At 32.5% G+C, this 16,460-nt stretch overlaps 1 protein-coding gene and 2 pseudogenes across 1 annotated transcript; all 3 read left to right on the top strand.

The window, feature by feature from the left end:
• The first annotated feature begins 1,369 nt into the window (after nt 1-1,369).
• On the top strand, nt 1,370-2,489 carry LOC110666980 (putative receptor-like protein kinase At3g47110). The gene is made up of 2 exons (XM_058134726.1): nt 1,370-1,590; nt 1,766-2,489. The coding sequence occupies exons 1-2, from the start codon at nt 1,370-1,372 to the stop codon at nt 2,487-2,489; spliced, it is 945 nt and encodes a 314-aa protein (XP_057990709.1).
• Nucleotides 2,490-2,491: 2 nt separating this feature from the next.
• Nucleotides 2,492-4,454, top strand: LOC131173379 (probable LRR receptor-like serine/threonine-protein kinase At3g47570; annotated as a pseudogene).
• Nucleotides 4,455-8,881: 4,427 nt separating this feature from the next.
• On the top strand, nt 8,882-12,155 carry LOC110653989 (putative receptor-like protein kinase At3g47110; annotated as a pseudogene).
• The last annotated feature ends 4,305 nt before the right edge of the window (nt 12,156-16,460 follow it).

The following is a 16,460-nucleotide window of genomic DNA, read 5'->3' as shown; positions in this document are numbered from 1 at the left end:
ATTAAAAATAATAATATACTAACATCAATATTTTTTTATTCTATTAGCATTTTTTTATTTTTTATATAAAAAGAAAATTTTAGTTATTATTTTATTATTTGTAAATAATTTATTAGTGTTAATATATTTATTAATCTTATTTTTAAGGTTTTTCTCCCTATCATAAGAAAATATGAAATAATGTAAAATATTATATATCAAATAAAAATTAATAATAATGATACTTATTGATATGAGTGTGCATAATTAATTTTATCAAATAAAATTAAAAAATCAAATAAAAAATAATTAGAAAAAAATCAACATTATATAAACTATACCAAATTGAATTTATTTTACTATTATGTATATAAATTCTTAAATATTATTGAAAAAAGTTTAAAATTTTCACGCTAATTATATATATTTTATAAGAATTATAAAATATTAAATACTAATTAATCTTGATAAATTCAATACTTCATTATTGAAAAAATTTAAAACGAAAATATAAGAACTAACAAAATAATAAATAATTAAATTTATATATTTATAAAGTACTAATAATTATAAAATTATATTATAATAATAATTTTTTCATAATAAATTTTACATTTATAATTTCTTATTTTTATTGATATACTTTCATTTTCATTAACTTAATTTAAAAATAATAAGTACACATACAACACACTTATAATGAAAAATGAAAAATTATTATATTATCATAATAATATCAATATATTATAATAATATTATATTTAATAAAAATTATATGTAAAAATATTAAACTACGGATATACACAACAAGTACAAAAAAACATGCAATGCAAGTTAAAAGAAAAATTAATGTACATAAAATACATAAAACACGATGATGAGAGATACACTCTTTATTTTTCTAAAAATAAATATTTATAAAAAATTAAAAAAAATAAAGTATGTCCTTTATAAAATAAAATTTGACCCCTTGTTTTGATCAGTTATTTAAAAATATAGACTCAAAATTAACAGATTAATCCTCATATTGTTTTAATCACGCAATATAAAATGAGCCATTGACTAGAAATACAATAACTTTTTTATTTGTTTATGTGTTTTAATTTTTTATTATTTTATTTGTTTGATTCGTTTTTTTGATGGGCGTTACACATTCGGCATTAGTTAATTAAAAAGCTTCTTAGCCCAATTGCTGGCTAAATTTACACCACAATTACTCTTCCAACGACACTGGTTATAATTTCATCTGTGTGTCACTTCCAGGCAACAAATTAAGATGGCACATCCAGCCAACTTGTTAGCACCTTGGCCTTCAACCCTTCATGTTCATCTCATTTTCTTATTTTCTATGAGCATACTTAGCTTGCAACCTGAGATTTGTCTCTGTAATATGGGAAATGAGACTGATCTCATTTCACTTTTGGAGTTCAAAAGCAAGATGGCCGCGGATCCGTATGGAATCTTGAGCTCATGGAACGATTCTGTCAACTTCTGCAAATGGCATGGGATTACTTGTAGCTCAAAACACCATAGAGTTGCGTCTCTAAAAGTGCAAGGGATGAGCTTATCAGGCACCATATCTCCATATACAGGGAACCTCACCTTCTTAAGGTTCCTCAACCTTGCTGACAACTGATTTTATGGGGAAATCCCCCAAAAAGTTGGCCGTCTGTTTAGTCTAAGACTTCTTAACCTGTCGGACAACATATTGAGAGGAAAAATTCCAATCAACATCAGCTTTGTTGTTCAGAGCTTAGGACTATGAGTTTGGCCTTTAATGGCTTAGTGGGGAAAATTCCTGCCGAGCTAGGCTCTTTAAAGAAGCTTGTTACACTTTTCCTCAGTTCAAACAACCTCACTGGAAAGATCCCACATTCTGTTGGAAAAACCTTTCATCCCTCCAACGTTTTTCTGTAGCAAGTAATCATATGGAAGGAAATATTCCAAATGAAATGGGACGAATAACAAGCTTAACTCTGCTTGCTATGGGAGACAATAATCTGGTTGGTTCAATTCCTTCTACCCTCTACAATATCTCATCCATCGCTATGCTATCTGTTACACAGAATCAATTGCAAGGGAAGCTCCCAGCAAATATAGGGCTTACTCTTCCTAACCTGCAAATTTTTGAAATCGGCATGAACCAATTTCATGGCAGTGTTCCAGTTTCGTGGACGAATGCTTCTGTGCAACTTGAAATATTTGACGTTTATGCCAACAGTTTCACAGGACAAGTCCCGATCGATCGGGGAAATTTAAATGGTCTCCAATTACTGAATTTGGGAAACAATTTTCTGGGCAATAATTCAAGTCAGGATTTGGCTTTCATAACATCTTTGTCAAACTGCACCAATCTCCGAGGACTATCTCTTTCTGATAATAATTTTGGCGGTGTATTACCTAGCACAATAGTTAATATGTCTACCCTTATGTCTATAACTTTAGGAAGAAACCAAATATCTGGTAGAATTCCAGCATACATTGGCATCTTGTCAATTTGTATGGATTAGGCATGGAGAAAAACCTTTTTTCAGGCAGCATTCCCATTTCTTTCGGGAAGCTTCAAAAGCTGCAACTATTGTATTTGCATATCAACATGTTGTCAGGACAAATCCCTCCATCCCTAGGTAACATCACCCAACAATTTAAGCTTCGGTTTGGAAGAAACAAATTAGAAGGGAATATACCATCAAGCATCGCTCACTGCCAAAATCTGCTTATTCGGTATGTCGGCAAAAATAACCTGACTGGTATCATACCCCAGCAAATTCTTTGTCTGCCCTTTCTATCACTAATTCTTAACTTGTCATTTAACTCATTGGCAGGAATGCTACCCCGAGAAGTTGGCCACCTGAAAAGTGTTGGTGCACTAGATGTCTCAGAGAACAAACTGTCTGGAGAAATTCCTGGAACAATAGGCGAATGTCTGAGTCTAGAAATCCTTTACATGCAGGGTAACTTTCTCCAAGGACCCATTCCTCCATCCCTTGCGTCCTTAAGGGGTCTCCAACGCTTAGACCTGTCAAGAAACAACTTATCAGGAAAGATTCCAAAAGAGATAGAAAAGCTTCCTTTTTTGGAATATCTGAATCTCTCTTTCAATAATCTTGAGGGTGAGGTACCAACAAAGGGAGTGTTCTGCAATATAACGGCAGTTTCACTTGTTGGAAACAAAAATCTTTGTGGAGGTATCCTAGAACTGCAGCTACCGGCATGTCCCATCAAGCAAAAGAAACACAAAAAGTCTCCTACTGCCATTATCCTTGCAACAATCATCAGTTCAATTGTGCTTTTCATGACAATAACATCTTTAAGAGTTTTCTACTGGCAAAAATCAAGAAAGAATCTAGCATCCAATCGTTTTATTTTGGAAAAGCTCCTTCGAATTTCATACAAAGAGCTTCTCCAAGCAACTCAGGGATTCCCTTCAAACAATTTAATTGGACAAGGTAGTTTTGGCTCTGTATATAGAGGAAGTCTTGATCTCCAAGGTGAAAGGATAGATGCTGTGAAAGTACTCGACCTTCAACAACAAGGAGCTTCCAAGAGCTTCATTGCTGAGTGCAGAGCATTGCGACACATCAGACATCGAAATCTAGTGAAGATTTTGACATATTGCTCTAGCATTGATTTTAAAGGCAACGACTTCAAAGCTCTGGTGCTTGATTTCATGGCGAATGGAAGTTTGGAAATGTGGTTGCATCCAAAAGAAGATGGTATTAGTCAGTCAAGGAATTTAAACTTTCTTCAAAGGCTTCATGTTGCCATTGATTTGTCATCTGCAATGCATTACCTTCATGAACTTTGTGAAACACTAATCATTCACTGCGACCTAAAGCCAAGCAATATTCTGCTCGACAGTGACATGACTGCTCATGTTGGTGATTTCGGATTAGCAAGGCTCCTTTCCAAAACCGCAGATAATTCTTCTCAAGGCCAAACGAGCTCCATTGGGATAAAGGGAACAATCGGCTATATGCCTCCAGGTAAAATCTTACATGCTCTTATTTATCAAATAACCACACTGGTCGTGTATTTAATAAAAATGAAATTGGATATGTTTGCATTGCGGAATATGGAATAGGTAGCGAGACAACAACATATGGGGATGTGTATAGCTTTGGAATAATTTTGTTGGAGATTTTTACAGGACGGAGACCAACTGATGAAGTGCTCACCGATGGTTTGAATCTCCACAACTTTGTTAGGTCTAAGCTACCAGGACAAGTGATGCAGCTTCTGGATCCCAAGCTTATTGCAACAGGAGAAGTTAGAGCAGAAGAAATTGTTGAAGACAACGAAAGTGATGATGGTCAAAATGAAATCCAAGAAAATAAAGTCAATATTGAAAATTTGAAATTACAGGGAAGCAATGTGCAAAAATGTGTTGTATCAGTCCTCGAAATAGGACTAGCATGCTCAGCAGAACTACCAGGAAATCGAATGAATATGAGCGATGTCACAAGAAAACTTAAAATAATCACAGAGGCTTTTGTTCGTGCAAGGACTCATTAAGATCAAAGAACTATAAACCACAAATAGGTATGAGTTTAATTTTTTAACACCAAGTCTGATTGATGAATCTCATATTCTGATTGATGAATCTTATACTGTCTTCATATTTGCTTATATTCCAAGGACTACTTTGATTTGGATTGAATTGCAGAGGAATAAGCAGTTGCATTCAAGCATGTAGGCCCCACTAACCTGAACTTGTGCACCTCTCTGAATTTCAAGAACAAGTGTTCTCTTGGTTTTTTTTCCCCTTTATGAACATAACTCTTCAGCAAATAAACCTCAAGTTTTGCCTCATGAACCGTCTATGAGGCCTTTTCCATACTTTTCTTTCAGCTAAACTCGCAAATTTGTGTTTCAGTACTTCATCTGTTATGATTCTGGTGTTGGTTTTGATAATGCAAGACAACTTGTTCCTGACAAATCAGGGAGCAAAAATAGGAGGGTAATATAATAGTTAAGAAATGCTCATTGATTACATATATGAATTGAATTGGGGAAAGGAAGCATCCAAGATCTTCGAGGATGGAAAACTCATCAGCTATATCCATCCTATATATTTGTCCATAATACCAACATTGCCATTTGTGGGAATTTAGTATTTGGAGCCACTAATATGAGTACGGGATGATTTATTAATTAAATAAATATATAACCAGTGGTGGAATTCGAAAACATAATAAATATATATAATACACTTTGGAAAATAGTAAAGATCTAAGGGTGAATTTTATCATATGTCAAGGAATTTTGTAATTGACCCTCTATCCTTAGCTTCATAAGCTTTCAGCTACTCTGTCACGGTGAATATTTAGATTTACACATATGCAGAACAATGCCTTGAAATATTACCTGCATTATTAGTATCCAATTCTTCAACCAAATTTCCCATGAATCAATGTTTACCTATGCAAAATATTAAACAACAACTTTAACTTTGGGTTTGATGGACTGTGGTTATTATTTCCACGGGTTTGGTTCGTTGGCAGCGGCAATTTGTTTGGTTGTCGTCCTCTGTTTTGTTTTGTTGCTGCTTTTGGTTTTTGATTGCTGTCATCTATTTGCTGCAATTTTGCTTTGTTTTGCAACTTTTGTGACGTCGTTTGAGTTTTGTTTCAGGTTTTTTCACTTAGTATCTCAATACCTTGGTGAGATGTACTAAGGCAGCCTATTGGCCGGGGCTTAGCTAGAATTGTGTTTGTTAAGTTTTCCCATAATTTCTTTCTTAATAAAAACTTGCTTTAAAAAAAAAAACAAAAACTTGTTGGCACATTACAGTGGCCATCATATTTATTTTGGCAAAACCAGCTTTTTCTTGAAAAAAGAGAGAAATCTACTCTCTATTACAAGTCAATATGGTAGATTTACCTGAACTCCTGGCTAGTGCATTAGGTCAGCACAAGACTCTGCTTCTCTTCCTCTGAAGTTGGCAAGAACTCTAAAAAATGTAAAATTGTAACCAGTATAAGATCTCAAACTTGCAGTCATTCAATTCTCAGTAGAAAGTGATACTCCTAGCTATTTATTTAACAGTATAAAAGTATACGTATAATGTCTTGTATAATAGTGAAGGAAATTTCAAGCGAAATTGCTTGAAAATATAACATTTTACAAGGTCTTTCTCCTTCAGAAAGATGCATACTGATACACAAAGTACAAGCTTCAATTAATTGTTCGGTTTGAATATGCTTTATCTGTAGTAATTGAATTTACTAATCCTTGTAATCTGTCTACATCCTGTTGTCAAGTCTACGCGCTCCGTCTTCTTTACACAGCCTATTGTAATTTTTTTTTTTCATTTGAATTAATGATTTTTACCCTCCCAATTACAATCTCAAATAGAGTATTTTGAGTGATAATTTGATTTTGCTCTCCAATCTTTCATTTTAAATTTGATTCTCGTGATACACCATTACACTGACTATTCGATGAAATAAATTAATTAAAAAATATTTAATTTAACTTATAAGTTGATTAGCCATAAGTTTAAGTTGATTTGTTTATTTAAGATATTTTTAGAGTTTATAAACTGTGCTTATAAGGCCGCCGCCCCCCCCCCAAAAAAAAAAAAAAAAAGAGTGGAGAGAAGCTTTTCATTTTAATGCTTATAAATTGGATGCTTATATATTAATTTGACTAAGTATTTTACTGTATTATCCTCATTTAAAATTCTACTATATATCTTTATTATATTTATTCTTATATTCACGTTAAAAAATTTAGTTATCTGCAATCATTTAAATAAATTATTTGTATTAATTTTAATGAATTTAAAAATTATTTTTATTAATTTTAATAAAATTTCTTCTATAAAATATTTCTTTATTTAATTTAAAACTAAATTATATTTTAATTAATGTGGTTAAAATATATTTTGATAATGTTATAATAAAATATTGAGTTAATATAATTTATTATTTGAGAAAATAATTTACAGCTATAGTTTGCTCATCTCTCTAAGGAGGGGCTATTTCTGTAGCATCTTTAAAAGTTTATTAGCATGCTTAGAGATATAAGGAATAAAGGCTCTCAAATAATTAATAATGCTAAAAAATTGTTGAATTTTCTTTATTATTAGATTTTTATTAGGAAACGTGAATCAAGTTGATATTTGCCATTTTAAAGTTATTTTAATAATAAACATATTTATAAGTTATTTTTTACTAAATGTATCTCAGTTGATTATCGATTACTTATAAGCACTCTAACTAAATAAGTAACTATTTAAAATTTTAAATTCTTATAAACTTAAATGAGGTGTTTCTAATTTATATTTATTATTTGTATTTATTTTTTATTTTCACAATTTTGACAAGTTATTCTTAAAATATTTTAAAAATAAATGAAGTATAAATATATAAGAAAAGGGATATAATAGTATGTTTATTCAATTAAATAATATACTAATATATATAATTAATTATAATAAAATTATATAATATATCCCTAAAATATAAAATATATATATAATTAATTTTTAATTTAGTTATTAACAAAAATTTAAAATAGTTTTTTAATTTTCAATATGATAAAATTAATAACCGCAGGCATACCTAGTGGTAACTCGATGAATGCACAGATCTGGCAGGCAATGTCCCGCAATCAGAACGTGCAGCATTAAAGACATTAAAGAAAAGGAATCCCTAAAAAATAAGTTATAATACTTTGATTTGATGAAAATTAAAAAAAAAATACTATCACCCCTATTAATAAATAGATAAATGTAAAAAAAAAATTAATTTCATCTAAAAAAATTTAACTTATTTTATAAAAAAAATATTTACATTTTAAAATTAACTAAATATATTTTAATAGTCATTTATAAAATATATAAAATTAAATATTCATTTTAAAATGATACATGCTAATTTTGTCACAAATAGAAATGAATTAATAGTAGTACTCTTCTAAATATTATCTTATAATAGTATAAATATTAAATTAAAAAAATTAAAACACGTATTTAAAATATTAAAATAAACTATTTTCTTGAAATCATTCGATGTTATTAAATTAACACATATTTTGAAGATGTAAACACCATGCCTCACCCTTTTATATATATATATATATATATATTACATATTAAAGAGCCATCAATTTCAAGTGGTAAAAAAATAAATATTAAAAAAAATTAAATAATATTTTGATGAAAATATAAAAATAAAAATATAAAATATTAAGAGATTAATTTTTTTTTAAAATTAATTCTAAAATAATACACATACACATACACGTGAAATAAAAAAAATTTACTATACAAATTTATACTTTCAGATAATTACTGATAGGAAGGTATTAAAATTAGATAATATAAAAATCTAAATAAAATTAACTTAAAGCAAAGGGATAAACAGTAATTTCTTTAAAAATACATTAAAATTTACAGATAAATTTATGATTTTAAAAGTTTTAGAGTGCAAACGTTAATTTTTGAAAAAGACATACTAAAATTTTCAAGTAAAATTATAATTTAAAAAAAGTTGGGGAGCCGCAGCCCCCTCGCCCTTCACGTAGTTTCGCCCCTGCCTTTCAGAGCCATCGACTAGAAGTGGGAAACATGCCATCATTACAGTCAATTATTTCGCACTATGTCTTTCAGAGCTGTCGACTAGAAGTACAATGGGAAACCTGCCGAGGGCAATGATTTATGATATATTATATTTAATAATATTTTATTATAAAATCTTTATTTATTTGTTTTTTAATTTATGTGATTACTCTTTTTTTGTTGAGTGGGGAATTTTTCGTCTGATAGCGTGGACAGCTCTCTCAAGCGTGTTACACCTTAGGCATTAGTCACAACACTTCGGGCCTAGTACTGCTGGCTTTACACCATAATTACTCGTCCAACAGCATTGGTTATTCCATCTGTGTGCCACTTATACTTCCAGGCAACAAATTAAGATGGCACGTCCAGCCAACTTGGTAGCACCTTGGCCTTCAATCCTTCAGGTTCATTTCATTTTCTTATTTTCTATAAGCATTCTCAGCTTACGACCTGAGATTTGTCTCAGTTATAATTTGGTAAATGAGACTGATCGGATTTCACTTTTGGAGTTCAAAGCCAAGATAGCCGCTGATCCATATGGAATCTTGAGCTCATGGAACGATTCTGTCAACTTCTGCAAATGGCAAGGGGTTATTTGTGGCCGAAAACACCACAGAGTTACGTCTCTAAACCTGCACGGGCTGAGCTTGTCGGGAACCATATCTTCATATGCAGGGAACCTCACCTTCTTAAGGTTCCTCAACCTCGCTGGCAACAGATTTTATGGGGAAATTCCCCAAGAAGTTGGCCGTCTGTTTCGTCTTAAGACATCTCAACCTGAGGAACAGCACACTGGGAGGAGAAATTCCAATCAACGTCAGCTTTTGTTCAGAGCTTAGGGTTATGAATTTGGCCGATAATGGCTTAGTGGTGAAAATTCCTGCCGAACTAGGCTCTTTGAAGAAGCTTGTGACACTTTTCCTTGGTCCTAACAACCTCACGGGAAAGATCCCACATTCTGTTGGAAACCTTTCGTCCCTCCAACGTTTCTATGTATCATATAATCATATTGAAGGAAATATTCCGAATGAATTGGGACAAATAACAAGCTTAACTGTGCTCACGATGGGACCTAATAATCTGGTTGGTTCAATTCCTTCTAACCTCTACAATATGTCATCCATCACTGTGCTATCTGTTTCACAGAATCAATTGCTTGGGAAGCTTCCAGCAAATATAGGACTCACTCTTCCTAACCTGCAAATTTTTGGAATCGGCATGAACCAATTCAGTGGAAGTATTCCACTTTCAATGACGAATGCTTCTCATCCTGAAATAGTTGACATCTCTGCTAACAGTTTCACAGGACAAGTCCCAATAAATCTAGGAGATTTGAAAGGTCTTCAACGGCTGAACTTGGAACTCAATTTTCCGGGCAATAATTCAAGTAAGGATTTGGCTTTCATAACATCTTTGTCAAACTGCAGCAATCTCCAAGCTCTATCTCTTCCTGATAACAATTTTGGCGATGTATTACCTAGCACTATAGTTAATATTTCTACCCTTGGTGATCTAAGTTTAGGAAGAAACCAAATATCCGGTAGAATTCCGGCAGACATTGGCAATCTTGTCAATTTGTATATATTAGGCGCTGAGGAAAACCTATTTTCTGGCAGCATTCCCATTTCTTTTGGGAAGCTTCAAAAGCTGCAAGCATTGTATTTGCATAGAAACATGTTATCAGGACACATCCCTCAATCCTTCGGTAATATCACACAATTATATGAGCTTTGGTTAGAAAGAAACAAATTGGAAGGAAATATAACATCAAGTATCGGTCATTGCCGAAATCTGCATACTCTGAATCTTGCAGAAAATAACCTGACTGGTATCATACCCCAACAAATTCTTGGTCTGAACTTTCTATCATTAATTCTTAACTTCTCATATAACTCATTGGCAGGTCCGTTACCCAGAGAAGTTGGCCAACTGAAAAATATTGGTGCATTAGATGTCTCAGAGAACAAATTATCTGGGGAAATTCTTTGGAAAATAGGCCAATGTTTGAGTCTAGAAATCCTTTACATACAGGGTAACTTTCTCCAGGGACCCATTCCTTTATCGCTTGCTTCCTTACGGGGTATCCAATACTTTGACCTGTCAAGAAACAACTTACCAGGAAAGATTCCAAAAGAGATAGAAAAGCTTCCTTTTTTGCAATTTCTTAATCTCTCTTTCAATAATCTTGAGGGTGAGGTACCAACCAAGGGAGTGTTCAGCAATATAACGGCAGTTTCACTTGTTGGAAAAAAAAAATCTTTGTGGAGGTATCCCAGAACTGCAGCTACCAGCATGCCCCATCAAGCGAAAGAAACAAAAAAAGTCTCCTACTGCCATTATCCTTGCAACAATCATTAGCTCAATTGTGCTTTTCATGACAATAACATCCTTAAGGGTACTCTACTGGCCAAAATCAAAAAAATCAAGAAAGAATCCATCATCCAGTCCTTTAATTTTGGATAAGCTCCTTCGAATTTCATATAAGGAGCTTTTCCAAGCAACTCAGGGATTCTCTTCAGACAACTTAATTGGACAAGGTAGTTTTGGCTCTGTATATAGAGGAAGTCTTGATCTACAAGGTGAAAGGATAGTTGCTGTAAAGGTAAGCTTCCAAGTGCTTCATTGCTGAGCACAGAGCATTGAGAAACATCAGGCACCGAATCTAGTGAAGATCTTGACATACTGCTCAAGCATTGATTTTAAAGGCAACGAATTCAAAGCTCTTGTGCTTGATTTCATGGCCAATGGAAGTTTGGATATGTGGTTGCATTCAAAAGAAGATGGTAGTATTTAGTCAAGGAATTTAAACCTTCTTCAAAGGCTTCATGTTGCCATTGATTTGTCGTGTGCTCTGCATTACCTTCATGACCTTTGTGAAACTCCAATCATTCACTGCGACCTGAAGCCAAGCAACATTTTGCTTAACAATGACATGACTGCTCATATTAGTGATTTCGGATTAGCAAGGCTCCTTTCCAAAACCACAAATAATTCTTCTCGTTGCACATCCAGCTCCATTGGGATAAAGGGAACAGTGGGCTATATGCCTCCAGGTAAAATCTTACATGCTCTTATTTATCAAAAAACAACACTAGTCATGTATACAATAAAAGTGGAATCGGATGTGTTTTCATTAATATGGAATCGGTAGCGAGGCAACAACACATGGAGATGTGTACAGCTTTGGAATAATTTTGTTGGAGATTTTCACAAGACAGAGACCTACTGATGAAGTGTTCACAGATGGTTTGAACCTCCACAACTTTGTTAGGTCTAAGCTGCCAGGACAAGTAATGTAGGTTCTGGATCCCAAGCTCATTGCAACAGAAGAAGTGGGAGTAGAAGAAATCGTTGAAGACAATGAGAGTGATGATGGTCAATTAGAAATCCAAGAAAATAATGTCAATACTGAAAGATTGAAATTACAGGGAAGCAATGTGCAAAAATGTGTTGTATCAGTCCTCAATATAGGACTCGCATGCTCAGCAGAACTACCAAGTGATCGAATGAATATGGGTGACGTCACAAGAAAACTAAACATCATCACAGAGTCTTTCCTTTGTGCAAGGACTCGTAGGGAACGACAAATTGTAAACCACAAATAGGTATTAGTTTTTTTTTTTTTAGCACACATTCTGATTGATGAATATTTTACTATCTTTTTATTTGCTTACAGCCCAAAGAATACTCTGATTTGGATTGAAATGCAGAGGAATAAGTTGTGGCATTCAGGCATCAAGATTCCCACTAACCTGAGCTTGGGCACCTCTCTGAACTTCAAGAACAAGCGTTAACTCTTCAGCAAATAAACCTCAAGTTCTACCTCGTGAACTGTTTGTGAGGCCTTTTCTATACTTTTCGTTCAGCTAAATCTAAAATCAGAATGTGTAATTCAATACATGTCTTAAATTTGTGCTGCAGTACTTCATCTTTTATGATTCTCTTGTTGGTTTTTGATAATGGAAGACAACTTGTTCCTGACAAATCAGGAAGCAAAAATAGGAGGGTAATATAATACTTAAGAAATGCCCATAGATTACAGATATGAATTGAATTAGGGAAAGGAAGCATCCAAGATCATGGAGGATGGAAAACTCATCAGCTCTAGCTAGCCATCCTGTTAGTCCATAATACCAACATTGCCATTTGTAGCAATTTAGTATTTGAAGCCACTGCTATGAGCATGAGAAGATCTATTAGTTAAATAAATATAAAGCCAGCAGTGGAATTTGAAAAGATAATAACCATATAATACACTTTGGAAAATAGTAAAGACCTAAGGATGAATATTTTCATATGTCACGGAATTTTGTAATTGACCTCAGCTACTCTTTCACAGAGAATATTTAGATTTACATATATGCAGAACAATGGCCTGAAATATTACCTGCATGATTAGTATCCAATCTTTACATCATACAGAATCAGTGTTTATCTATGAATAATGTTAAACAGAAACTTGAACTTTGGCACATTACAGTGGCCATCATGTTTGCTTTGGCAATACCAGCTTGTGTTGAAAAAGGAGAGAGATTTACTCTGTTGCAAGTCAAGATAATTGATTTACCTAAACTCTTGGCTAGTTGATGTGTCCCAACCACAAGTGCATGGGTTGTTCAAGTAGTATAGAAAAAGATATCGTTCCCACGGAGAGTTGTGTTTTCAATTGAATTTTTGATGTAAAATAAAATATGTTAAAATTGTATTTTAATCAAATTAATAAAAGAAATTTAGGAATTTGAAGCATAAGGTATGAAAATGCAAAACTAAATTCAAACAATGACTAATTTAATAATTCGCAAAATAAAGAAATTGATAATATTAATAATGAAAATTAATAAAATGAGATTAAACTAAACACTCAAAAGTAAAATTCCAAGCAATAATTGATAAAAGACGATTCTGGAGTTAAGAGTTCATATTTAAGTCATTTTGGGATTTTCCCTAGCTAGCCCAGTCCATGAAATTTATGGGTTTAAAGGAGATTAATTCTAAAATCCTTTGAAAACTCTTTTGAGTGAGACAAAAAGTACCTTAATTAACTTAATCCTACTTTTGTAGAGTTAAAATTAACCAAGACCCATTAGGTTCTTTAATCAATCTATTAAAACCCTCTTAACCCTTAGTCTATTTCTAGATCTAAGTTAATTAAGTCCAATTTCTTGATTAACTATCACTTGGTTTTCTCCTTTCGGTGCTTCAACCAAGGATTAATAACATAACTTAATAGGGCCCTTCATTAAGCATATGAATAAGCACACAAGAAATAGATTAAACCTCATAAATTTCATTAAATTGGGACTAACCCAGTTCAAATCCACAATAATAACTAAAATATTACATCCCTTTACTCCAGAATCAAAGAAAACTACTCACAATCCATGTTTAACACAAAAAATTCTAAGTAAAAGAGGAAATAAATCATGAAAATAAACTAAAACTAAAGAAACCCGATACGAGAAAGGTAGGAAATATGCAAGAAAAGAAGAAAACTCCAAATCTTGTCTAGAAATGGAGAGGTGACATTTTGCTCTCTAATTTCTGACTCTTCCCCTGCTGCTGCTCCCTTTTTTGTCTCCTCTCCCTTTCTAAAATGAGAATAAGGGCCTATTTATATCTTTTTTTTTACAAGTAGCCCTAAAATGGTGTGTTTAAGGTGTGTTTTTCATGTGGGAATCTTCTGCCAGCTCATTATGAAGGCTCTATAAAACTGCATAAGTGGACTGCATAAGTTATGCAGTCTTTTATGCAGTTTTCGGTAGGTTTCTGGGCCCTCTGTGTAAAGCTGCATAAGCAGGGTGAGAGACTGCATAAGTTATGCAGTTTTCCGTGAAGTTGTATAAACAGGGCATGAATCTGCATAAGTTATGCGGTAACATATGCAGATTTCGACAGGTTTAGAAAATTGCTTCTTCTCCCTGTGCAGAACTGCACAACTTATGCGGCAAGCTATGCGCAATTTGGCCAATGCATACTTCAACTTTGAAACTTGTTTTTGACATCTTTGGCTGTAGAAATCACTCCTCATTGGAAAAATTTCTTTTTTAGTCCCTTAAAAATACCATTTTTCCTACAAAACAAAGTAAAATTATAAATTAATTCAAAAATTGACAATAATAAAAAACTATCTAAATAACTAATAAAATTGGCTAAAAGTGACTAACAATTAAATAAAATGGCTATGAAATTAAACCTAAATAACTATGCAAAATGCATGTATCAAATACCCCCAAACTCAAGTCTTTGCTTGTCCTCAAGCAAACTTTAAAATATAATGCAATTTTTAGGGGTGCCTTGTCTAATGAGCTATGAAAATCATCTATTAAAGTAACTTAACATACCATTAGCCATACCAATAATCCATATACCCATCCTTCAAGATGCAAAGAATCTGATGCTTATCCAAGCTTTCATCGCTTAGCCATCAAGTCAATTATCATCCAAAATTCTCAAACCAACTAATCAAAAGAGAAAGTCATGCTCAAAAAGAATTCTAGATCAATCAATAGCCAAAGTGTCTCTATATAGAATGATGGAATTTAATGAATGAATTTCCAATCCCATAGGCAAACTCCCTACTCCTATCTCCACTAATGTAGCAAGTATATTCAAAAGATCAAATGTCTTTTTAGGACTGTAATGGGGCTATGGGGTTCAAAATGAGGCTAAGAAGAAAAATGGTAAAAAGGATTCAAAGCATGAGAATATTTTCAATCTTGAAAATATAAGGTACACCCTTTTTTTTTTCTCTCTTCTTCTTTTTTTTTTTCTTTTTTATATATATATAAGGAGGAGAGAAATACACAATGAGAATTTTCAAGTGCTAGCATACTTTACAAAATACATAAAATGGAGGGACACTTTGATACTTTAAGCTTGTATCTTGTATTTTCTCTTGATGATTGTCCCTAAAAGTGCCACCCCCAAACTCATTTCCTTTAATTACTTTGGTTGGATTTCTTTCAATTTGAATGACAATAATGAAAAGCATGTATACTAGCATTTTTACATCATGATAAGCATTTCTTCTCCTTTTTATTATTTTTTTTATCCCTTTTTTTTTGTTTTTTTTTATAGTGTACCTAATATTATAAATAATTATTCTCATGCAAAGGGTTAGAGTGTTTGGTTCATTAGCTAGGTAGCAATAAGGGTTTCAAGAAAAATTAGGAATATAAAGGCTCAAAGGGGTTTGCAAGGGTTAATTTTAATTAGGAAAAAGGCCAAAGGTTTAAAATGAGAAGGTTTAAATCAAAGAATGCCTAATCATCTCTCTTTTCAAGTATAAGCTGGTATTTCACCTCGAAAGGTTTAGAAAATTTATTCTAGGATTGGTGAGACACTACTTGACTACTTTTTATCCTATAGCTCTCTCTAAACACTTCCATCTCCAAATGACTAATTTGGTGGCTTTTTGGCTAAGAAGATATAGGCAAACGACAAACACTTTAAAACTTTGCACCTCTTAGGAAACTTTCAATCCACAAACCCAATTAAAGGTAAGTCAAATCACTCTTATAAGCAACTTCCTATAACTCAAAGGACTTAGCAAAAATTTTATTTTATAAATGCATGATTCCTTAAAAAAAAAAAAATTGAGCAATGCATTAACTAAATAAAACAAATCTATTTGTAATATCTATATGGTATGATTCCTAGATAATGTGTAATGTATGTATATATGTACAACATAATGTGTGCAATCTATTTACAATGTATACGTATGCTAATGAAATGGAATGAAATGCTTTTTTTTTTTTGTTTTACTATTTCCTATATTAAAATGTGAAAACTTTTTGCAAAAATCAAAATTAAAATATTAATGCATACCCCCAAACTCAAAATTGGATATTGTCCTCAATGTCTAAGGTAGTGCATAGTGAAATTCAAGTTAAAAATGAATAACCAGGTATTA

This window comes from Hevea brasiliensis, chromosome 14 (genome assembly GCF_030052815.1).
Source record: "Hevea brasiliensis isolate MT/VB/25A 57/8 chromosome 14, ASM3005281v1, whole genome shotgun sequence".
NCBI lineage: Eukaryota > Viridiplantae > Streptophyta > Magnoliopsida > Malpighiales > Euphorbiaceae > Hevea > Hevea brasiliensis.
Note: the sequence above shows the minus strand (reverse complement) of the source record. Positions and strands in the feature narration are given on the sequence as shown.

Bases quoted from the DNA above. Each gene is read 5' to 3' on its own strand.
- LOC110666980 (XM_058134726.1), top strand. From the start codon at position 1,370: ATGGGAAATGAGACTGATCTCATTTCACTTTTGGAGTTCAAAAGCAAG. The intron at 1,591-1,765 runs GTTCCTCAACCT...TTAATGGCTTAG, and splicing joins GGGAACCTCACCTTCTTAAG to TGGGGAAAATTCCTGCCGAG.